Here is a 22962-nt window from a genome sequence, read left to right on the forward strand (position 1 = left end):
TTAAGACCAAATTAAATGTAATTTAAGACCTATATGCAAAATATAGACGTATTTAAGACTTTTTAAGGCCTAAAATTGAGAATGTCAAATGTAAGACTTTTTAAGACTCCGTGGAAACTCTGTCTCTCTCACCGGCAACCTGACTCCTTCCCTCCCGCATCACTCTCTCTGTCACCTGACTGCAGCTGGAGCTCTCTCCTCTCTGTCTCATCCTCTCTGACGGAGCTACCAAACTCAACTGTTTCTGTCAAAGATAACGTGTTGTGTCGGGCTTTTATACAAGCTATTGGACGTTAACATTAGAGCTGGTCTGTTAGGTTATGTTGCACCACCCCGTTGATCAGTGGCCAAACCATTTTTGTATTGGGGGGGTGTTCTTGACCACTATTTAAAATGTTTTAAATTCTTTTTTAATTATTCCATAATTTATTGAGGGCCCAGTTCTGGGCCCCCCCATACCCTGGGCCCAGGACAGCAGACCCGTTTGTCCCCCCTGTCGGCGGGCATGTGTGTATGTATTGTGGTAGGCATGATGTAGATTACATTACAAAAATGTGACATGACCTTTCAAGAATAAAGAACCATATATACCTGCAGTATCGAATTTGATACACACATTTTTAACACAGTTTAACTGTAATATAAAGAATGAATCGTTGAGTAATTATGCATTGATTCAATACAGAACATATTTACTTAAAAAAATTAGTAACCATATAAATGTTATTCTTACTGTAACTTCTTGAAAATTAGCAAAGATTTTCCTGCCAAAAGTGTGTGAATGATTTAATGACAGCGGCCATTTTGAAAAAGCAAAAAAAAGTCCTTCTATTGCCTGCAGTGGAATGATTATCCACTAGTGGGCAGAATACATGTATCAGGTGATATACAACAGGTTTTTAAGAAAAGTGTTGATTATGTTGATAAGATAGAGGTCTCAGAAACTTATGTATCAAATATGATACAAATGGTCGTATAATTTGTTGATTGAACTCTGTACAGTACATTCATCCTACTCATCATTTCAAGTGGACACACTTCAAGTTAGAACATTAAATCTGTCTGAAAATGAAAACTACATATTTAGTTTAATCAACATGAAATGAATAAAACTTGTATATTTATGTTAAATTGATTTGAAAGATAAGTTGAGTTCACTAAATTGTGTAATGGCTTAAAGGTCGTAATAAGAATATCTACCTGTGAAAGTACTTATTGAAGAGAACGACTTGAGTGTTGAGTAACTTCAGAAATAAAATAAAGGAAATAAAAACACATCAAGCTCTCGACTGTCTTCATTTGAAGTTGATCCGACTGATCTGATTAATTCAACCACAGATGGTCTTCTTTGGGTAAAAGGTAAAAACATGAACACCATCTGTATCTATTTGTAATGAAACGTCTCCTGATTGGATGAAATGACACGTGAGAAAATGCTTCAACAATCAAACTACTAGAGCTGAAACTGAGATTTTATTTTGAGTAACACAGAAGCTGAGTTTTAATCAGTGTGTTTTTATGAACATTTTGAGGTATCTCATAAAAAAGTAACTCGTAACTAAAGTTATCATGTAGAAGTAGTGGATCAAAAAGAAGTGTGGAAGCATGAAATGTAAATACTCCAGGAAAGTATAAACTGAAATTCTACTTCAGTAGAGTTCTTGAGTTAATGTACTTAGTTATTTTCTGTCACTGCTAATAAACCAATCGATACCAATAATAATGTCCCGGTTGATGCAGGATACAAATCCTGTAACTTAATATAAATGAATTAAATGAGCTGCAGAAACACAAATATGATTATTGCTTTTATTGTACCAACAGTGTTACAGGTGATGTAGTCACAGTCATGTAGAGCTGTTCTGATGTGTTCACTTTTAATTTATAGGAAAATGATATAAATGTATTTAACCAGGACCTAGAAAAACATATAAATATATACATATGAAGAACATTTCTTTACTGAGAGCCTGTAAACACCCTGAGCCAGCAGAGATCTGTCCCACTGTGAAATCTCTCCTCCATCTTCAAACATCTTCCTCTCCACATCTGTCCTGGACCAGGGAGGCAGCTCACGACTAACAAACACGACTAAACGATTCCAAACTGAGCCAGGTCGCTCAGCTCCATGTCACCGAACGCCTCCCAGGGGCAGACGACCGCAGAGTCTGCAGGACAGAAACACAACATGAGTCCAGACGCAACGTTCAAACACGTCAAAGCTCCAGATTAAACATCAAGTTCAGCCTCACCTCCGAGACCCTCCATCCCTGGGACGTCGTTGTCGAACCTGCGTGGGAATAAAAGCAGATGTTAAATATTCTGTTTGACTGGAGATGTTGGATGAGCAGCCTGATGTTTAATGTGAGGATGTGACTCTCACCCCTTCTGTCCAGCTTTGGGAGCCTTGCTCTTGAACTGCCTGGCCTCCTTCTGCTTGAACTTGGGGGGAGCGGCCTTGGTGCCTGCACCTGCTGAAGCGTTCATCTTGGAGTCTTCTGATCACAAAGACAGAAAAATGTTTGTTACTCATCATAAATGCTGGAGGATACCTCCACATTCTGTAGTGTCACAGGCTTCATATCGTATTGACTATATTATCTCTGTGAAACGTGTTCACATGAGGCCTGAATGTTTTTGACCTGACTGTGCCTAAACCAAACTAGAGCATAAGATGTTTTGTGATTAGATGAAATTAGATGGAATTGTTTGAACATATCTGTGGTTTGCCAAAACGTTTATTGTCCAAAGACATATTTCCACGCCTCCGTCTTATATAATTCCTTTCACAGGCCGTCTTGATCTCAGCGGCCTTCTTATCTGCTCTCTTGTCATAAACACTCTCCATATTTGACATGTTAATCCTGTTTGTGTCAGAGGTCGGCCGTCACAGGATCACAACATGTTTGTGAGGTTGAGGATTGAAAGAAAATCTCATTGATCCTATCTGACGTTCCGGGACGAGGGCGGATTACAACGAGGGATTATAATCTAATTTTCAAAAGATAATTTTCAACACATTTAGCAGCTGAACATCCAGAAACACCTGATCACCTCAGGTGAGTCTACGTCACGACTGGGCCCAGACCAACCTGCTGCACGTCTTCAGTTTCACACGTCAATCATTAATTATCAGACTCATAAAATGTTACAAATAATGACAATAACAATAATAATAATAATAATAATAATAATGTTAATAATAATAATGATAAAAATTAGATTTGTTTTTACAGTTATTTTATATTATATTGTATATATCTATTCATATCATATTAAATAACTCTATATTGTGATATTTCTATTCTATTTATTGCAGGTTACGTAACAAAAAACAGCCAAATATGATCAATTTAATAGCATTTAAAGTAGGAAAACATTGTTCTGAGGGGGAAATATTTAGTAGTTAAACTTGTTGAGTTAGTAAATTCATCAACGGATTTTATTTTGGACGTTTTGCTTTCAGTTAGAAAACTCAAACAAACTTCAAGGAACTTTAAATTAGTTATGAAACAATTTAATTTCACGCTGATGCTTCTATAGAGAGATGTTGTCAGTTATTCTTCATGCCTGTTGCTTCAGTTATTCAGTAAAATCGTTCATTTTGTGCTCGAGTTACAGAGAACCAACAGTTATGTTCTTGTGTGTTTAATTTTAAAGGAAAATTAAAAGCAATCAGAAATTAATGAGGCCAGACAGCAGCAGATAAAGAAGCCAAACACAAGAACATCAGTGTCGTGTGATTTACATGATTTCTGAGCTTCTGACTCAAGTGATTAAAAATCAAAAACAATTATTAATATTTAACTCATATATTAAATCAGTGGTGTCATTTCTTTGCAGTTTTTAAACATTTAAGGCTCAAACTTTGCAAAAGAGTGTGAAATATCATGTCACTGTACAAACCAAAGAGTATTTAACAAGACACATTTACACACTTTATGATAACCTCCTGTAGTAAAGAGTCAGTTCACTGTTAAAGAACATTTACAAGGTGCACTTACTTGTTTCTGTGGAGGACGAGACGTCAAAGAAATTTCTCTTTGCAGAGAAGAATCAAAAAAAGCAGCTGCAAGACAAAGATGGAGCGTCTTTCTTCTTGCAGTCTCTCTATTCTGTCTTCTCCAGGACATCATCCAGCTTTTATACCCTGGACCACCTCCCACTAATAGCTCGTTAAACATCGTGGCCTCAAAACAGGAGGGCTGATGGGTATTCTGAGTCCAGCCTCTGGATTAAAGCTGCTGGGTCAAAGATCAGGGAGAGTCTAGTGTCAAACTGACTTTTTGTTTTGCTCTGTTTGCCTTTAAAATAATCATATCCAATATGTAACTGATCTCACCGCTCGCTTAAAGAATGTTAAATGAACAGGATCTGTTCTCTTGATAATGTTTCTCACATTAAATCTTGATAATTGACACTAAACTGATACGATTATTGATCCCCTGCAGTGTGTCGGGGGGTCGTGCAGGTTCAGCCTGGTGAGAAAACAGAGGATTACAGGTGATGATCTGACACACGTTGAGAGCTTTGTATAATAAGGAACATGTTCTGAACTGTATGAGCTCAGTTCAGCTTTACAGGATCCCATTAACAGCACCACAGTCTCCATGATGCAACATGTCGACCTGTAAGCTCCTCAGGGTCCATGTGAGCAACACGTAGGTTACATGTACAGTTTTTATTTTATCCACACTGTAGTTCTTTGTGTTGATGCGACTCTGCTCATCCTTTACCTGCAGAAACACATCTTTATATTCATTTCCTGATGTGAAATCCTTGAATGATGATGTCACCCATATATTTGTGCTTTGTTTTCCTGTGTCCTCCTCCTTGGTTATTATATTAGATGAACAGTCCTGTCTTCTTCTTGCTGCTCAGGCCTTTCTGCTCTTTGCATCTTGCACCCAGAATGAAGACATTAAAGCAACATCATTATGCAACTATCTGACCTTAAATTAACATCTTTAAAATCATTTTGACAGTACAATGACTTGGTGTCTCTGTGTCAGCTTGTGTAGCCGGTTAAAGTCACCCTTCGACGATCGGGAGGCTTGTGTGTCGTTTTTCGTTATCTGGACAGGAACAGAATATGTACCACTTACAAACAGCACAATACAAACAGATAGCAAGTTATTTTAGCACAGCAGCTAACTAGCTAATCATTTCCACAGTTAAAAAGTCGGCGACCCGCTCGTAATACTCGTCATAACCATCTCTATAACCCACAGTGCTCACATGTTCATAAAGAAAGTCAAACGGACATTAATACACATTATTTATATACCGTCCTGCACGTCTCTCATCATCCACAACGTCTCTGAGGGAGGCCGCCGTCGAGCCTTCCTCATTAGAACGTTGTCATAATGTTCCCTACAATCTGTGTTCCACCTGGATCACTTCAGTTTGTTAGTGCGTCACACTGTACAGCTCTGAGTCACACAACACCAACTATACTGCTGACACTGGGTCAAACTGTATGGAGGTAATGTTTCTGGTTGATGTCTGTGATTCAGAGAGTTTCATGATGGACAGATCACTTTATTTGTTGCTGGCTGATGCTAACTGAAGCTGCTGTTAGCCCGTTAGCTCCCCAATATTACATCTGACTGTATCATTAAAGGAACCAGGGATTTGTGTTGATGACTCAGAAACAGTGGAGACGCTAGATCACACAAAAAACACAAGACTTCTCCTGAATGTTACAGTAAAGGAGCAGACTGTAGTTTAAAGTAGCAGTCTGTAGTTTAAAGGAGCAGTCTGTAGTTTAAAGGAGCAGTCTGTAGTTTAAAGGAGCAGTCTGTAGTTTAAAGGAGCAGACTGTAGTTTAAAGGAGCAGTCTGTAGTTTAAAGGAGCAGACTGTAGTTTAAAGGAGCAGACTGTAGTTTAAAGGAGCAGACTGTAGTTTAAAGGAGCAGTCTGTAGTAATATGTGGCGGGCTCTGCTACGTTTCTACCTTCCAACAGTGTCCTGTAATCTTATTTCCTCTGAGACCAGCTGTTTATTCACTGATGGAGAAAATCAATATTTCTGAGTTTGTATTATTACCTCATTATTTTATTATAAATATTCAAATTCTTTCAGTTTCCCTCATAGGATGTTATTTAAGGAAACCTTCTTCTGGTGGTGAATGAAGAGAGACAAATAATGTATTGATCCTGTTTCAGTTGTGTCATGAATCACACATGTTTTTTCAGTTTTAAAAACAATATTTCAAGTCAATTAAGTGTCAGTTTGTTGTAATTAAATTGGAATTGTTGTACAGACATTTCTACTGTATGAGCTTTAATGCCTCTCTCTCTACGCTCGCATGTCTGATTGTGAACTAGATGTGTTTTTAAATGAAACCTTTAGAACTCATTTCCATGTTGCGGCAGCGTTTTCTCTCGGCCCTGGTCGTAACAGGAACGTCTCCCCGCTCCAACACACCTGATACAAAAGAACGCATCGTCATCAGGCGTCAGCAGAGTTTAATGACAAGCTGATTATTCAATCAGGTGTGTTAGACAAACGACTCAGCAAGTCGGAGACACTGCGGGCGGCTATTTACTATATCAAACACCTGCGGAGCCTGCTGGACTTGAACGCGTCCGGGATGGAGGTGTCACGCGGAGACGCGCATAACTGCGCCGCTGCAGCAGAGGACAGACAGCAGCAGTGATGGAGAATACTCGCTCAAGTTGGCACAGCGATAAAAATGTGCCACAAAGTCAACCCAGTGGGAGACATGGAGATCTCCAATTCACAGTGTCGCCGCTGAGTGACATCTCCGTCCCACCCGCAGTGTCTCCACCTTGCTGAGTCGTTTGTCTTCCAGCTCCTGCGGCAGGTGCTTTCTGGGCCACGCGTGGCCTTCATTTACGCAGCGCACTCGGTGCCGCTCCCTTTGCGGATGAACGCAGGCTCGAAGGAGTAATCACACACGCCGAGGAGTCAATGAAAGGGGAAATAGGAGAGCCGTGTGTAAGGTAAACTCTGGCCGTGAACGTGATCGAGGATCCTCGCATCCTTGTAGTGCGCTCCGGTGTTCTCCATGGAGAGGCCGTGGAGAACACGCGTGGACATACGAAACAGGCTCCACTAACGCCTCTCTATGAGTTAAAAAGGATAGAACATGTTTGTTCTTTGTGTTTTTGAGGCTGGAGGTATGGGGAAGAGAAGTAGCCCTATCTCTCCCATCAAGATACACATTGTTTACATAATGTTCCTCCCGTCGACACCAAATATTGATATTTGGAAATTGACTCCGCCAGTTGCCCATCCCTGTTAGAAGCAGCTCCTTCTTTATGAAATCAAGACAAATGGAATGATTTTTGGATTTGGATGGAAGTGTGAATGAATCCCTCGGGTCCAAATGTTCAGCTCAAACAGAGACGCTGAAAGTCTCTTTGGACGAGCAACAACAAAATAAAGTTACGTATCATTTCATCTGAAAACACATCAACATATAACATTCATTACAAAACAGGTTAAAGGTGATAAGACGACAGGCTGAGTCAAGTGTTTCACAGGGCGGGGAACCTTGCCTAGTCTGTTGATGCCCCCCTTTTATACCCCGTCATGATGTCATCACCTGCTGCCCCTGAACCTGATCACCTGTGGAACCTTCCACTCAGGTGTTTCTGGATCCTTCCACAACTCTCTCAGTCTTTAGTTGCTCCTGTCCAAACTGGTTTAAAACATTTTGCTGCCATCAAACTCAGAATAAGTAATATTTAAACAATTCTATGAATTAGATGATGTAAAACATTAAGTATTCTATATTTGTGCTGTTTTCAGTTGAGTTTATGTGAAAAAGGATCCACAAATGATCATGTTCTGTTGCACATTAACAGAATCTGAGCTGCTGAACCCCTGAAGGTACAAATATGAACCTTCTCTACTGACAGTGTGAGTGAATTAGTTATTATTTCACACAAGAAGGGAGGAAATGAAAAGAGAATAACAAGAAAAATGTAACTACAACACTTTATTACCACTTATACAGAGATAATCACAGTGTGATAGATAGATAGATAGATAGATAGATAGATAGATAGATCACAATAATCTATAATCCCAGTTGTGTGCTGATCATCCTTTACTGAAACCCAAGCAGCGGTACAGCGTTTTGCACTTTTACACAGGCGCCGGGCTACACAGGACGACGAGGCCACAAGCGAGGCTTCCTGCTGTAATCAGAGATAAAACAGAGCTCAGAGAGATGCTAACACTTCCAGGTGCAGAGGTGGACTGGCCCGGGACAGAGGAAGAGTCATTCTTGGGGGCTGCTGTCCAAGAGCTTCTTAGGTCGCTCTGATCGCTCTCCGGTCATCAGTCACTCGGGCTCGTTTCCAAGCCCCCAACTCACGAGGAGAGCAACAAAAACAAAAGCTGCTGAATCGCAGCCTCCAGGAATAAACTGTGTCCAGTTGGCACGACGTCTAGACGATGCCAAACTGAGCCAGGTCGCTCAGCTCCATGTCACCGAACGCCTCCCAGGGGCAGACGACCGCAGAGTCTGCAGGACAGAAACACAACATGAGTCCAGACGCAGCGTTCAAACACGTCAAAGCTCCAAATTAAACATCAAGTTCAGCCTCACCTCCGAGACCCTCCATCCCTGGGACGTCGTTGTCGAACCTGCGTGGGAATAAAAACAGATGTTAAATATTGTGTTTGACTGGAGATGTTGGATGAGCAGCCTGATGTTTACTGTCAGGATGTGACTCTCACCCCTTCTGTCCAGCTTTGGGAGCCTTGCTCTTGAACGTCCTGGACTCCTTCTGCTTGAACTTGGGGGGAGCGGCCTTGGCGCCCTCAGCTGCTGCTGCTGCTGCGTTCATGTCTGCAAAACCAACAAAGATCCAAACATGAGGTGAAAATAAAAATGAACAGAGGATATAGAAGAGGCATTGCCCCTCAGTGGCTAATGTTCAACACAATGAGTCTAAAATGGATCCAACAAAAATGTTTCTTGTTTGCATAAAAATATTTTAAGTGGTCCAGTTAAATATTAATGAAGGCGAAGAGAGTTGTACTGTGTTACTCAGTGAGCCCTCAGGAGGGAAAGGTCAACTACGCCTATACTGAAATATGTCCATAACGTCCTTGTTAGAGACGAGCTTATCTGTTCCAGGCTGCGGTCCCGTCCTCAGCTAATTCCCTTACCTAACTGTTAATAGTTAAGCTCATATGCTTCCATAATTAGTCATAATAAGATCTCTGATCCTAACTGGTCAGTTATGTCAGCTAAGTCGTACTGTTGGGCACACAAATAAATAGAAAGTGCCGAGCTAGCTGTTTCCTTCTACTTCCGGTCTTATGCTAAGCTAATCTTAATCACCTTCCTGCTCCAGCTGCATTTAAGATGCACAGTCATGATTTAGTATCAATCTCCTCATCAAAATATGACGAGAGAGACATTTTTAAATGTTTGGCCGAACTTTTTGATCAAATAGATTTGGGATTTTCAAATAAATAATCCAAAGATACATAAACAAAAATAAACACCAATGAACAATATCTTATTAAATGATAAAGAACTCTCAACTTTTTTTTTTCCTTTGAGAAGAGAAGTTAGAGAGAAACTGAAACTAAAAACCTGCGAGGACCAAAAACTATAAGAACTCATCACTGGAGAGAAAAATGTAAACACTGAAGATGAACATATCATAACTAACTTTCTTCTGACTGAATAAATGTTGAACAAAAGACAAAAACACGAGTGAAAACAACGTAAACATCAGTGAATGATGATGTCGCTGAAACAATAAAAGCTCTAATCGACACAAACGCAGCTGCAGTTAGTTAGCTGATCTGAAAATGAAAATATGCTGAAATAAATAACAGTTCAGTTCTTTGTGTTTGTTTTATCAGTTAACATTCTTTTGATGCTCAATATTCTTGCTGCAGGCTGTTTTTTGATAAACTGTCTCCACACAAGGATCAGCTGTAAGTCATCATGTATAATTTCCAACATGTCACATTATGAAATGTAAAAGAAAACAATCCTTTGAGCTGTTTGAAATGTCCCTGTATAATAAAACACCCTGCAGTCTACAGGTACGTCTGCTGTCGTGTGCTCACCTGCGTTGTAGTTTGGTGGGAGTTTGTTTCAGTGAAGAGAAGAGAAGTCGCTGGAAGCGAAGAGCAAAGGAAGATCTGCAAAACAAAGAGAAGATTCTCTTTCTTTCTGCAGTCTCTCTGTCCTGTGTTCTCCCTCAGTCTGCCACAGTTTATATACCCGCTGTGCTCATAGACAAAGCTGTTAATGGTGTTACGACCGAGATAATCTGATGATCGTGGGAACAGCTCGTCCCTGTGTCAGCATCCCTGTTTAGTCCCAGGTCTGTTGAGTGTTTACCAGAAGCATCGTGAGGCTTCATTCTGGGTCGTCATGATATAACGGCTCATCTTTAACGGCTTTTCATTAAGTTGAGAGTTTGTGTTCCTTCCATCCAATCCATCTTGTTTTTCTTGTTGTACATGAACAAATCCTCGATTGAATTTTAGAGAAGAAGACACCAGGATGAAATGTTGGAGGCAACATCTCTGCAAACCACGAATCATACGTGTCATTAACCACGTATCATATCACATGTTTATAAGCCCACTTTCACGTTGGGAGTCAGAGAGGATCATCGTGATCTTACAGCTGACGAGGCCGCCAAGCTGATGACTCAGTTTGAGTTTCAACATTTGTAAGTGTGACAGGACGAGATCATTTAACAAGCATGACGAAGTTTTAAGATCTGTCTAAACAACCTAGTTAAAAAAAAACTCTTTGTTTTCATGTCTGAATAAACCGAATACACAAACTGACCCTAAAGAACAACACAGTTTATACTGTTTTACATTGTTTATATGTGGCGGACCCTGCCACCTTCCTAGCTCCAAACAGTGTTCTGTGACCTTATTCACCTCTGAGAACAGCTGGTTTATTCACTGATGGACAAAGTTTGTATTATTACCTCATTAATATGGGAAATATTAAAATTTGTTTACGTTTAAGACAACAAAATAGATAATTTTAAGCCAGAACAGAAAGTTTTCCTGATGCTCATCAAGAGGTTTTTGTGCATCAACCGAAAAAGACAAAAACAGAAAATGTATCCTAAAGAAATGGAAAGTTGCAACATAAAGAAATGTATCATTTGAATTTATTTATGATTTTGCAGAAACTTGCCGACATTTATTATTGACAGGTTTATAGATGTTCCTCACAGACATGATCCTTCAATGACAGTCTAACCTGAACCTTCTAGACGCTGTCAGCACTCAGCTCTCAGATTTATTAATGATCCGTGTCCATCATTGGGTCTCATATCAGCAGGTGGGCGACACTTTTATCTGTTCATCTGCAAAGAATTACTTCAAGACAATCCTTAGATGTTCACACATGTTATTTTTATAATTATCTAACGAGAATAATTTAGTATGAGTGAGTATTCCGAAACTTAATACATTGGTATCATTTATCATTTTGGATAGATGATTTATTTTAAGTTTGACTCTTTTATTCTCACTATTTTCTATAGGCAGTGGTAATCCAACATATATATGAATTGTCTTGTAGTTGTGTATAAAGCAAGGATATTTTAAAATCAATTTTGTTGCACTATTAAATAGATATGATAGTATTTTTGTTTTTGAATATGGGTTTTTATCATCAGTGTCAATTGTCACTTCCCCATTAAATAAAGTGCATTAAAGGATAATCATTTTGTTTTGTTTTGTTTCTTATGAATGATAATGATGATGCAGTAAACATTAGTCAGCTGCCTGCTGCACAAACAGACTGGATTAGATTACACTGGATTGAGTTACATCACATTAGATAAGATTACATCCAATTAGATTCAACCTGCAGTTGATCAGATTAGAGCTCCATGGGAGGCCGACGGCAGACACAGTCCTCCTGAAACTGTAAAGAAGTTGAGATAAACTAATAAAACATACCTCATGACGTGCTGTGTTTGTGTGTGTGTGTGTGGGTGCTCCTGGTGAACAGAGGCCATTTTGAGATGTTGCCAGGTATTCATGTGTCCGTCTGTCCGTCTCAAGCCAGCAGGAACAGCGCCAGGCTTTGAAGCCAACTTGACTTGGAGCCCAAAAAAGGTCATTATCAATTAATTGAATACTTTTTTTCCCAGAAGTTTATTTTGTGAAAGAAAAGGTAATACATATTTTAGAGGACTGAATAAAATTGGAAGTCTAGAAGAGCCGTTGATTAATTATTTCATTAATGAATGCAACAGTTATACGTGTCGCAGGCGGGGCCACGTTGAAACTGCTCAGCGGAACAAGAAGCTAATGAAGCTCAATTTGCGGGTATAAAGGTGCATTCCTCGGAAGTTGGAAGTCGGAAGTCAGAAGTGGGAGCTGCGAACAGCGTCTTACCGGAGTTGACTGCTTTCCAGTACAACAAGTTGGTTCCAGTTCCAGCCGGGTTAGAAACTGTTAGCTGTTTTTTACAAAACCAGTTGATTGAAAACTCGTCACACAGTATTTTGCTCTTAAAAACACAGAATCAACACGTCCACGTATGTGAGGTACTTCTTTAATGAGACACAAAGAAGACAGAAGTCACAGCAGATACACAATATTTTACAACTTTCTCAGGTGTTGATTTATGAGGCAGCCATCTTGGATTTTAAGGTCAGGTCCGATGAGGTGCATCAAACTTAAACGAGGATGTCAGAGGACTTCAGGTGCGGTCCAGTTGAAAGTGCCGACTGGGAACTCGGAAATTGGAACGCACCATAAAATTACCCAGAACTTCTGTGTTGTGTGGCTCTCAGAGCGTGCAGAAGACGACCACTGATCAAGCCGGCTAACTTTAATAAAGATTAGTTTAATTCATCTGAAAATGTATCGGACCAAATGGCTCAAAAGCGTAAATTAACTGTGTAGCAGTAAGAAGCTAATGTTAGCCTACAAACAGACGACATCACGGTCACATGACTTAAACGTCACCACCACTAAGAGTCTCACTGCACAATTACTATCCAGGTTTTCTATAAACTGATCAATGTACAAGTTGTAAAGTCAGAGTTAGAACAGTGTGTAACTAAAGTGGCCTGTAAAGACGGACTAGTGAGTAGATGAGTCTCCGTGTTCGCTGTGAGGACGTTTAATGTCCCCGACAACCTCTGTAGTCTCATTCAGACACTCGTTAGCAACCGCTAACTGTTTCTAACACATGAAGAGCTTCAGAATTAAACTGTGAGACATGTAATTTTGCATTTTATGTTGTAGAACAAAACTGGTGAATATCTTCAGCCTGCGGTAACCAAAGAGCTTATTTCAGGCATTTAACAGAAGATCATTTAAAAAACTCACTGATTTTTAGACAAGAGAACCAGATGTGCAAAACGCTAACTGATTTCCAGGTTTTAGGACCACAAACTACACCACTCTATTGTATATTGATGTGTCACTCAAAAATGTTTAATTTAATGATGTTCAATTTCACACTGATTGAGAAAGAGTCTTACTGCACAATTACTATCCAGGTTTTCTATAAACTGATCAATGTACACGTTGTAAAGTCAGAGTTAGAACAGTGTGTAACTAAAGTGGGCCTGTAAAGACGGACTAGTGAGCAGATGAGTCTCCGTGTTCGCTGTGAGGACGTTTAATGTCCCCGACAACCTCTGTAGTCTCATTCAGACACTCGTTAGCAACCGCTAACTGTTTTTAACACATGAAGAGCTTCATGATTAAACTGTGGGACATTTAATGATGGATTTATGTTGGAGAACAAAGTACATGAATATGTTCAGCCTGTGGTGACCTTTCACCTTATTTCACACATTTAACTTAAAACACATTAAACAAACTTAGAGACGAGGGAACCAGATGTGTAAAAATGCTAACTGGTTTCCAGGATTTGGACATTCAACATCCAGTGTGGAAGCTGTGCAGAAGATTCTGGTATTTAACACACAGAAAGTTGAACATTGAGCAGCTTCCAAAGCCTCTGACATGATTCCCTTCATTAGTCCAGTCTGTCCGTCTGTGGGCAGATTCTGCCAGCGTGATCGTGTCACTTCACTTCTCTGGATCTCACTCATTCAAAACTGCTGATCACTGTAATCCAGCTGCAATCAGTAATAATACTTCTGATAATAATTAATTTTATTTATAGGTGCATTTTAGTTCAAAAGATATCAAACATCGATACAATCAGACATGGAAGAAATATAAAATTACAGCTAGTAAAAACATGAACTTGATTACTGCCCACCATGTGAAGACGCAGGTTCCATCTCACCTGTGATCCCATCAACATGCCGACGCTCTCAGCAGGTCGACAGAGGACGCCACATCAAGTATATTTGGATGGAGGTGGTTAGTGCTTAGATTGGATTAGACCTGATGGCCTGAATGTTGAGGCTGTGATCTAATCTTGAACCCGCAGAGAGATTACTTTGTTACTTAACGCACCACAACACGACCCAACATGATGGGAGAGTCGGGATCAGAGGCCTCTTCAGTCTACAGACGAGTTCACTGAGAGTCAGAGTAATGTGTTATATCATTATGAATTAAGCTTCAGCGCCCTCTGCTGGAGCCAAGATAAACTGCTTCAATGAGCTTGAAGATTATTATGGTCTGTAAAAGGGATGTGAGCGATTAATTACACAAAAGAAAAGAAGCATCAATACTTGTTTATTTTATTCATATAAAATACATTCTTGAAATTTTTTTTTACAGATAATCTGGCAGTGATTAGCTGATCGGACACACACACACACACACACACACACACACACACACACACACAGTATTGATGGTCTGGACGGGTCTTGGAGGTTTCAGAGAACATGTTTGACTTCATGGCGTCCTGCAGGAGAAACAGAGGAAATGTCAGTGTTTAATAATTCATGATAGTTTCTGTTTATTGGAGTTTGTTTTCACCAACTGTCAGAAGAAAGATTATACTTTTAACTCAGCTACATCTTTCTGAACAATATTTCTCTATTTCTGTCTGTCCAACTGTCTTTCCTTTCATTCGTTATCTGATCTCCACAGCAAGTAAATTCCTCAGACTGGTAGAACCGTTTTTTTCACCTGATGGAACTAAACTGGATTTTTCTTCCGTCACCTCTGTTGATTTTGTTATCTGTCCACATTTACTAAAAACCAGACAGCCTGGCTTTTCTTTAACCTGAGTATATAACACAGTGGTATTTCTTCTATCTGTTTACTGATAATAATCCCTTTAAAGAATGTGATGACGTACAGAGACTCGGCTGCTGCTACTCCATGATACCAGCAGTGCTGAGGAAACCGTCAGAGGCCAGCAGAGAGTTGCTCTGGTCTGCGTGAGGATTGCCGCTCTGCAGGATAAACTGCTGCAGTTTACACTGTCTCAGCTCCTTCTTCAGCTCCTCCTCCATCTCCAAACTCACCTACAGGATGAAGAAAAATCATTAAATTAGCAACGTCAGCTTGAAGACATTAGGTGACATGAAAGCAGACATATTAGCCCTTTGATCGTCTATTTGAACATTTGCTAAAATAAATACAAGTGGCTGCTTTGGAGAATTACTGAGGCTTTGGTAAAATGACCATATCAAAGGTGGCACATACAGATGCAGCGACAGGTAGCTCCTTCAAATTTTGCTACATTTTTGTTCTCTGACAGGCTTTTTTTTTTTCACCTTTCTTGCTAAAACATGTATTTAACTAGACAGAAATTCTGTCAGCATTGCAGAAAAAAGCACAGGATTTGGATGAAGAGCAGTGGATCACTTTCGACCATCCAGTCTGACTGATTTACATCTGCTCCTGCCTCGTGTCAGGTTGCAGGACGATGAAATGACACTCAAGCGGAGCAAACAGGAAATCAGACTGTTCACGTCTCTACAGAGACCGATCGCGACCACAATATACCAGATCAAACTCAGAGATCAGGAACTATGGTGGGACAAGCAGAGGTGGACTCTGTTTTGGACTCAGCCCTGCATTGATGTCACTCAGTGGTTAAGATGCATTGTGGGTAATTTAGTTGGCAGGTTCTGAAAGGGAAGAAGAATCTGTGGAATAAAAAGGGTGATATGTTCTCCTGTATCGATTTTGATAATCCAACAGTGTTATAGGAGTCGCCATGATAGACCTGTGGACTGCTTTTTCAACTTCCTACATTACCCATAATGCAACTTAGCCACTGAATGACATCACTGCAGGTAATATTAAGACCTATAAACACTTTGATGTGAAAACCTTAAAAGGAATTACAGAAAAATGTGGGTGGTGTGGTGACTGTTTGAGTTCATTTATCAAAGTTCAGTTTTCTGCCTCAGTAACTTTCTGTTCTATCAGGAGACTTTTCTGTTGATCAATAACACATTTGAACAAAGGCAGTGTGAACATGATTATGGCGATTTAAAGATATTGATTGATTGAATTGAGTAGTACCCGCAACCTTTCCTCTGCAGCCTGCATCTCTCTCTGCGTCTCTGACAGCATTGCGTCCATCTCGTCTCGCTGCTGCCGGCGGTGGTGCAGCTCCTGCTTCAGGGGCATCAGGACCTCGTCTGGCTGCAGGGCGGCCGGTCGAGAGTTTTCTCTGTGGGCTCTGACTTTAAGATCCTGTTCCAGATGTGCAAAGCGGGATTGGAGCTCCTTAATGTGTTGGCTGTGATCATCCACTGATGAGTGTATCTGGTGCAGTCGTCTCTGCATATCTGTTAATCACAGTGTTAACATTTAGAGATTTAGAGATGTCCGGAGAAGAAAAACAATGAAATGTATGATATATAAACATCTTTGAACATGCACCTTGTTCTCTGTTGATCTCTATCTGAAGCTCTTCCTCCCAGTTCTCTCCAAACATCAGCTCTGCCTCGTTCTGCCTCAGCCGCTGCTCCAGTTCCTCCAGTTCCGCTGCTGAGACCACAATCAGACTGGGAACTATAGCAGACGACATCTCCTGATCCCACACCTCTGTCTCTCTCTCCAGAGCTTGAAGCTGAACCTCCAGGTCTTGTAGCCTCCTCTGTTGCTGCAGAATCTGCCTGAACACTTCCTCTTTGGAGGAGGAGGAGGAAACTGGAGGCTCTAGGACAGTGACAGGGGAAGCTCTTGGTTCTGGGGAGGCTCGGGGGGATGGAGACCAGGCCCTGTTGGGTTTAGTCCTCTTGGGAAGTGTTGAGGGACCCAGACTGAAGGTGAGAGCCTTTTGTGGCTCTCTGCGTTTGAGTGGCTCTGGTTCTGATGGTCTGGGCAGGGGGAGAAGTCTCTCTCTGTTCTGTGTGTCTGGACCATCACTGAGGCTGGGACCGGTCCTCCGCAGAGTGAACTGGACCTCTCCAGCCAGCTGTCCCAGCTGAGCCAGATGTTGAAGAGGACAGTCATCAGCAATCAGCTGTCTCTCGGTCCCTCGTAACTTCAAGGTGAGAAGGTAACGTCCTGTCTGACCTGCGGAAAAATATGGATACATGAAGGAAAAACATTTAAGAATGGGCTATATTTCTTTTACTTTCTGAGGTTGTCCTGTCAGAGAGTGTGTTTTTGGTTTTAATAGATAACTGGATGTTCAGTCAGAAGTTAAAATAAAAACTGCACATTCCGCAAATAAAACATGTTGCTGATGGAAAATAAAAGCTAGCATACGGATGACAGTAGCACCTGCGGTCCACTACACTGCCATGTTCACATTACCAAAGCTCCAGAGCTGCAGCAGTTTGAAAGATCAATCAAAGAGAATTATTTGGATAATCGATTTCAAGCAATAACGTTTGCTGGTTCCAGCCACTTAAATGTCAGGATGTTCTGCTTTTCTTTGTCATGTCTGGCAGTAAATGAAGAGATTTTGTGTTTTGGACTGTTGGTTGGACAAAGAAGCGGTTTTTCTCATTTTATAGACTGAACAGTTAATCCATTAAACACAACAAATGGTGAAAGAACAATCAATAATCGCAATAATTATTAGTAACAGCCTTAAAATGCACCCTGCAATACAAAACTGTGAACAACGTCAAATACGTACTGATGATGTTGCTATTCAATTATGAAAAAAACATGTTTTTGTGAGAGACAGTTCGACCTGAGGGGTTGTGTTCAAGCTTATACAAGGAACAGACTAGATGGACTGATGCTGTCAGTGAAGTTTGTGGAATAACAACTGGGAGATTTACCAATTGCTTGTGCAAGAGCGATGACAACATCCTGACAGGAAGTGTTCAGTGAGAGGCCACACACGACTCGGACCACTCCGTCCACCCACACCTTCAGCTCCATCACTCAGCTTCAGCACCACCAGTGACCTGCACGGAGGAATACAGAATATATGTATATATTGTTATAACACATAATATAAAATATAAAAACCCTCAGACAATTTAACTTTGACATCCATCAGATATAAGCATGATATCTAGTAATTCTAGATGCATTTGACCTTGCACTGGATAGATAGCAGTATTAGATTTTAATATGAAAATTACCTTTTAAACTGACACTCTCTCTCCAGAGAGAGTGTCAGTTTGACACTGTATGATTAATAACACAATTCAAACATGATCAATACATTATTTGTCTCTCTTTTCTCTTCAATCACGACCACACAAAGGTTTAATAAAACAAAGTCTCATGAGGGGAAACCGGAAGAGGTGTAGTTTCAGGTCTCTATATGGCTATATCCCGGACTCTTATTTTGAAACGCTGAAACCGGAATTGTTCTCTCTGAAGCTGCCGTTGAGACGTTGAGCTGTACCTGCGCGTGCTCACATGTTAGCCAATTTATATTTCTTGTCAAGTATAAGCGCCCTCCATAACTGTCAGCTACAACAATATACCGTTAATTATTTATCATTATACTGGACTTTGTCTATATATACTTAAGTATCATTGTTAGATATTTGAGTACGATTTGTGTTGTAGGATGATAAAGTGTACTGTCTCTTTAAGAGAACGGCGGCAACCGCTCTGACCCAGTTAGAGGCACAGACTGCTGGAGAGAGACGGAGAAGCTAGCCTAGCCAGGTAATGCTAATTAATAAGTGGGGAAAGACGAAAACTGAAGGTTTTGACGCATTAAGCTGTTTTACTCATATTTTAATGAGTGAATTTGAGTTCGGCTTCTGTGTTTTCGTCACATTTTGTCAGCAGACTTCACCTGCTGGTGATAAGTAAGTAGCTAGCTGTTAACGCTAACGTTAGCCAAGTTATTTTTGTGTGTCATTAAGCTGAATTTGTCACTAGCAGGGCAGTCATTGTCACTAGCAGGGCAGTAAGTTTGTAAAGTAAGTATGTTTCATGCTGTGTTGGCCTGTTTTGTCAATTCAAGTTAATTATTATGCCAGCATCATGTGTAGGACAGTTAATGTTACAGTCACGCTCAGCCTTTAGAGCTGCTATCTCATTGACAGGGTGTGGCGCAGATTAAACTGTCAGTTAGCTAACCTGCATTTTAAACATATCTCAGTTTAGATTAGCCTCAGGCAACACATTATTTCCCTGCTTTAATTTCTGCCTTCACCCAAATACAGCAGAGGTAAAAAAAAAAAATACAAAAAATGTTGTGTTTTATTTGCAAGTATTTAAATTCCATTCTCTTATAAATCAGTCAAACCTGGACCATAAAACCCCAAAAGTATCTGTTGACAAAATAGCCATTTTTGTTCAGCCACTTTAGAAGGAGAGAGTTTGTGGTTTTAATTGGGAGGAAAAAAAGTTCACAGCCATTAAGCATGAAGTACCACAACACAGTAATACCCCAAATAGGCAATAAACATTTTCAACCAAGGTGGCAGCCAAAAGTGTAAAAGCAGCACACCTGTTAATTAGACAGACAGCAAGAACCCAGACATTTATTACAGTGCTCTTAAGAAGCTGGATGCATCTGTGTATTTGATGTTGTTCTGCTGTATCTGGGTCAGATGTTAACAGGTCAGAACTAGTAACGTTGCCAAGCGACATTTAAGATTGCCAGCAGGCTGACATGTGAAGCTACATCAGCTTGTCAGTGAACATTTCGTCTGACTGAACCAGATATTTCTCTGACTGGACTTACTCACTTCAGACGTTAGAAAACCCCTCCGAGCGATCAGCTGAACACACCACACAAGTTTAAATTTTTACCAAAGGAAATGATGATGAAACTCGTGAAGGTTTCTGTCTGTGTAGTTGTTCTGTGTTTGCAGAAGAAGACAGACAGGTTTGCTGAGCGCAGGAATGTGGCAGAACACACTGACATTCCTGAAGACTCCGCCTACACATACCTCCTCTCACTGTTTACTAACCTCCACCGTTCAAATCACTTTCTGTATCATCACCAACATTCAGAAAATAATCTACAGGAAGTACAAAAATGTTGTTTAAAAGCTATCACCACAAAAATAAATTCTTTGTGTGGATTAACATGAATTTCACTCAATTTTTAAAGACTTGAAACTCTCAGCTCCTCATCTGCTGATAGAAATGTTTGTGTTTGGTTGAAAAATATATGTATCATATAAAATGAGTAAAGTGAAGTAAAGTTTTAAGAATTGCACTTTAGTCTATTGTCTGTCCTGCAGCTCAAATTAATCAAATCACTGTTTTAAATTAAATGTCTTCAATTTACGCCTTCTAAACAAAGACTCACAATTATAGGACTGCTGTTATATAAATGTCCATTTTCACTCTGTTTACTTGATGTTATCTTTGCCTTCTCCTGGGTTTGTTTCTAGCTTCTACTGTGCTATCACAACTTTTTTTAATCTAATAAAAGTATTATAACAATTCAGGAATGAAGCTCTGATGTCATTGTGTACAATATAATGATTATAAATGTAGACAAATGAATTTAACAGTGAATGCCTTTACATGCTAGATTTAAAGAGAGTTCCATTAACCACACATTTGTTAAACAAAAATCTAAACCTCTTGTAAAACAGCTCATTCTGATTTGTTCCGACAGTGGCTGGTGTCAATCCAGCCGTTTTAAAGGCTCATTAGAGCTCAGTGAGGAATTTTAACACACTCACCTGTTAGTTCAAGCTCCTCTCAGTTTCGTTGATGGTCTTGTTCTTTCTCACTATCGTGTCTTCAGGCTGGTGGGCGGCTCTGACCCAAACACTCACCTACACACACTTCAGCCCGGCAGGAGGAGGAGGAGGAGGAGGAGGAGGAGGAGGAGGAGTGAAGCTGTGGAATGCAGCCTTTCTGGAAGTCATGCATGAGACGTGATATCACTCTGAAACTGGTGCCAGGTAATTAACTTCATATTTAGAAAGGTAAGATAATAAAATATCATAAATGTCATCTTTCTTTCATTTCTTACATCTTTGTTTCTTGTTCCCCTCCTTTGGGAAAAATTCCAAAAACTGGATCTTCTTCTCTATCAGTACATTTTACCAACATGTCTAATCTCACGGAAGAAAAGTTCTTAATTAACTTTTCTCGTAATATATTCTTCCTCTATGATACTCCTACTTTTCTAGTTTAGTGAAAGGTTCATGTACTGTACATCTCCCACTACTGTCTCTGTCTGTGTAAACAGTGATGTCACTGTGACACTGACACCAGGCTCCTCCCACTCAGAGGAGCGGCTCTACGAGCCTCTTCTTTCACCAAATATCCAGCATTCCACTCTGCAAGTTATATCTACATTCAAGTGTGTGTGTGTGCGCCAATTTGTGCTGAGGATTAACAACTTGTTTGCTGCCCTGTTCGATTACAGCAGCAAACAAAGACAAACACACACGCAGCAACTCAACTGTAGTGTCCGATAATTAAATTAACTCCAAATCAAAGCTCTCACCTCTCAATACTGACATTTATTAGTTTCTAGGTTTTAAATCAAACTCCAGCTGAAAGCAGGATGAAATGCACTTGATGTAGGGTTGAGGAGTCGTCCTATTAGACAAAGCTGTAAAGATTGTTTAAATTATTGATTAATCTGTAGAACATTTTCTCAATCAGTGTGAAATTGAACATCATGATATTCAAATTTCTTGACAGCAAAGCTCTCCAGAGGTTAACTGACACAGCAACAGCTAATTGCTTGTGTTCCAAGTAAATACTAAAGATGATCTTCGTAAACTGACAATAGAATGGTGTAGTTTTGTTCTACAACATAAAATGCATTATTAAATGTCCCACAGTTTCATTATAAAGCTCTTCCGTGTGTTAAAAACGATAAGCGGTTGCTAACAATAATCTGCACTAATCCAAAATTCAATTCAACAATCTGAGAGGGAACCAGAGTGCTGCTAACTTCAGCGTTAGCCTACATAAATACGTCATCCTTGCACTTCTCTATAAACATCTTTTTAGTAACTGATTACACAGTGTAAAGGCTGTATCAAAATAACTGGTTCATTGTAAATGGCTTGCCACTGGCCTGGTCTGAATTATGGCACAAACGAAGCACGTCTGCCATTGCGCAACCAAAACAGGAAGAGGCATTTTTTTCCCCTGGTCACTATTCCCAGGTAACTGTGGAAGAACTGGGATCACTTTGGAAACTTTACACTGGAAAAGAAAAAGAACCCTGCTGATGGAGAAGGCAAAGAAGATAAAGAGGGAGAGTGGTAGAAACAAGAGTGAACAGACGGACATTCATTGGATGGAGACGCTCCAGTGTTGTGTCAAAGTCTGTTCCCCGGTTGATATGTGTTTCCTGTCACCACTGGGACTTGAGACACTTCAAAACCGCCATTCTTTCTACTAGATCAGTAAGTAACACCATCTTCATACTTATTAATACAGCTAGCAGTTTTACTCTGACTTTTCATTACACTGAGATCAGGGTGCTAGTGGAAGACATGTTGATAAAGCTGTCTTTGTGACAGCAGTGACAACAGTCATAGCACAGGGAAACAGAAGGAGGGGGAAAGTTGAAAAATAATCAATGAAGTCTTTTCTTTGGTTGTTAAGTGTGCTTTGGACACTCAATTCTTACCTGAATAGCTAAACATTTTAGAAGCCTGCCTTTGTAGTGGTTTAACTCAACAAAGCTGACAAGCTGTTTATTGAAAATCTTA

At 40.1% G+C, this 22962-nt stretch overlaps 3 protein-coding genes across 5 annotated transcripts; all 3 read right to left on the reverse strand.

The window, feature by feature from the left end:
- Positions 1-1795: 1795 nt before the first annotated feature.
- On the reverse strand, positions 1796-4123 carry LOC115580496 (retinal cone rhodopsin-sensitive cGMP 3',5'-cyclic phosphodiesterase subunit gamma-like). Of its 2 annotated transcripts, none has more exons than XM_030414901.1 (4): positions 4005-4123; positions 2384-2498; positions 2253-2290; positions 1796-2168 (listed from the first exon to the last, which is right to left on the reverse strand). In XM_030414901.1, the coding sequence occupies exons 2-4, from the start codon at positions 2485-2487 to the stop codon at positions 2092-2094; spliced, it is 219 nt and encodes a 72-aa protein (XP_030270761.1). In that variant the 5' UTR covers positions 2488-2498; positions 4005-4123; the 3' UTR covers positions 1796-2091. The 2 variants fall into 2 exon arrangements, with proteins under 2 accessions (XP_030270761.1, XP_030270762.1); XM_030414902.1 differs by having other exon boundaries at positions 2384-2495; positions 4005-4108.
- A 3832-nt stretch (positions 4124-7955) lies between these two features.
- On the reverse strand, positions 7956-10227 carry LOC115579918 (retinal cone rhodopsin-sensitive cGMP 3',5'-cyclic phosphodiesterase subunit gamma-like). The gene is made up of 4 exons (XM_030413648.1): positions 10070-10227; positions 8717-8828; positions 8586-8623; positions 7956-8501 (listed from the first exon to the last, which is right to left on the reverse strand). The coding sequence occupies exons 2-4, from the start codon at positions 8824-8826 to the stop codon at positions 8425-8427; spliced, it is 225 nt and encodes a 74-aa protein (XP_030269508.1). The 5' UTR covers positions 8827-8828; positions 10070-10227; the 3' UTR covers positions 7956-8424.
- Positions 10228-14681: 4454 nt separating this feature from the next.
- Positions 14682-21068, reverse strand: LOC115579907 (ras association domain-containing protein 8-like). 2 transcript variants are annotated; one of them, XM_030413628.1, is made up of 6 exons: positions 20962-21068; positions 18130-18258; positions 16772-17410; positions 16409-16677; positions 15231-15399; positions 14682-14831 (listed from the first exon to the last, which is right to left on the reverse strand). In XM_030413628.1, exons 2-5 carry the CDS (start codon positions 18230-18232, stop codon positions 15247-15249), a joined length of 1164 nt encoding a protein of 387 aa, XP_030269488.1. In that variant the 5' UTR covers positions 18233-18258; positions 20962-21068; the 3' UTR covers positions 14682-14831; positions 15231-15246. The 2 variants fall into 2 exon arrangements, with proteins under 2 accessions (XP_030269488.1, XP_030269489.1); XM_030413629.1 differs by lacking the exon at positions 14682-14831 and having other exon boundaries at positions 15313-15399; positions 16416-16677.
- Between the last annotated feature and the right edge of the window lie 1894 nt (positions 21069-22962).

The sequence above is a fragment of the Sparus aurata genome, chromosome 4 (assembly GCF_900880675.1).
Source record: "Sparus aurata chromosome 4, fSpaAur1.1, whole genome shotgun sequence".
Classification (NCBI taxonomy): domain Eukaryota; kingdom Metazoa; phylum Chordata; class Actinopteri; order Spariformes; family Sparidae; genus Sparus; species Sparus aurata.

Bases quoted from the DNA above. Each gene is read 5' to 3' on its own strand.
- LOC115579918 (XM_030413648.1), bottom strand. From the start codon at position 8,826: ATGAACGCAGCAGCAGCAGCAGCTGAGGGCGCCAAGGCCGCTCCCCCC. The intron at 8,624-8,716 runs GTGAGAGTCACA...ATTCCCACGCAG, and splicing joins CCCAAAGCTGGACAGAAGGG to GTTCGACAACGACGTCCCAG. The intron at 8,502-8,585 runs GTGAGGCTGAAC...TCTGTCCTGCAG, and splicing joins AGGGATGGAGGGTCTCGGAG to ACTCTGCGGTCGTCTGCCCC.
- LOC115579907 (XM_030413628.1), bottom strand. From the start codon at position 18,232: ATGGAGCTGAAGGTGTGGGTGGACGGAGTGGTCCGAGTCGTGTGTGGC. The intron at 16,678-16,771 runs GTGCATGTTCAA...TGTGATTAACAG, and splicing joins AGAGATCAACAGAGAACAAG to ATATGCAGAGACGACTGCAC. The intron at 15,400-16,408 runs GTACTACTCAAT...TTCATCCTGTAG, and splicing joins CTGCAGAGGAAAGGTTGCGG to GTGAGTTTGGAGATGGAGGA.
- LOC115580496 (XM_030414901.1), bottom strand. From the start codon at position 2,487: ATGAACGCTTCAGCAGGTGCAGGCACCAAGGCCGCTCCCCCCAAGTTC. The intron at 2,291-2,383 runs GTGAGAGTCACA...ATTCCCACGCAG, and splicing joins CCCAAAGCTGGACAGAAGGG to GTTCGACAACGACGTCCCAG. The intron at 2,169-2,252 runs GTGAGGCTGAAC...TCTGTCCTGCAG, and splicing joins AGGGATGGAGGGTCTCGGAG to ACTCTGCGGTCGTCTGCCCC.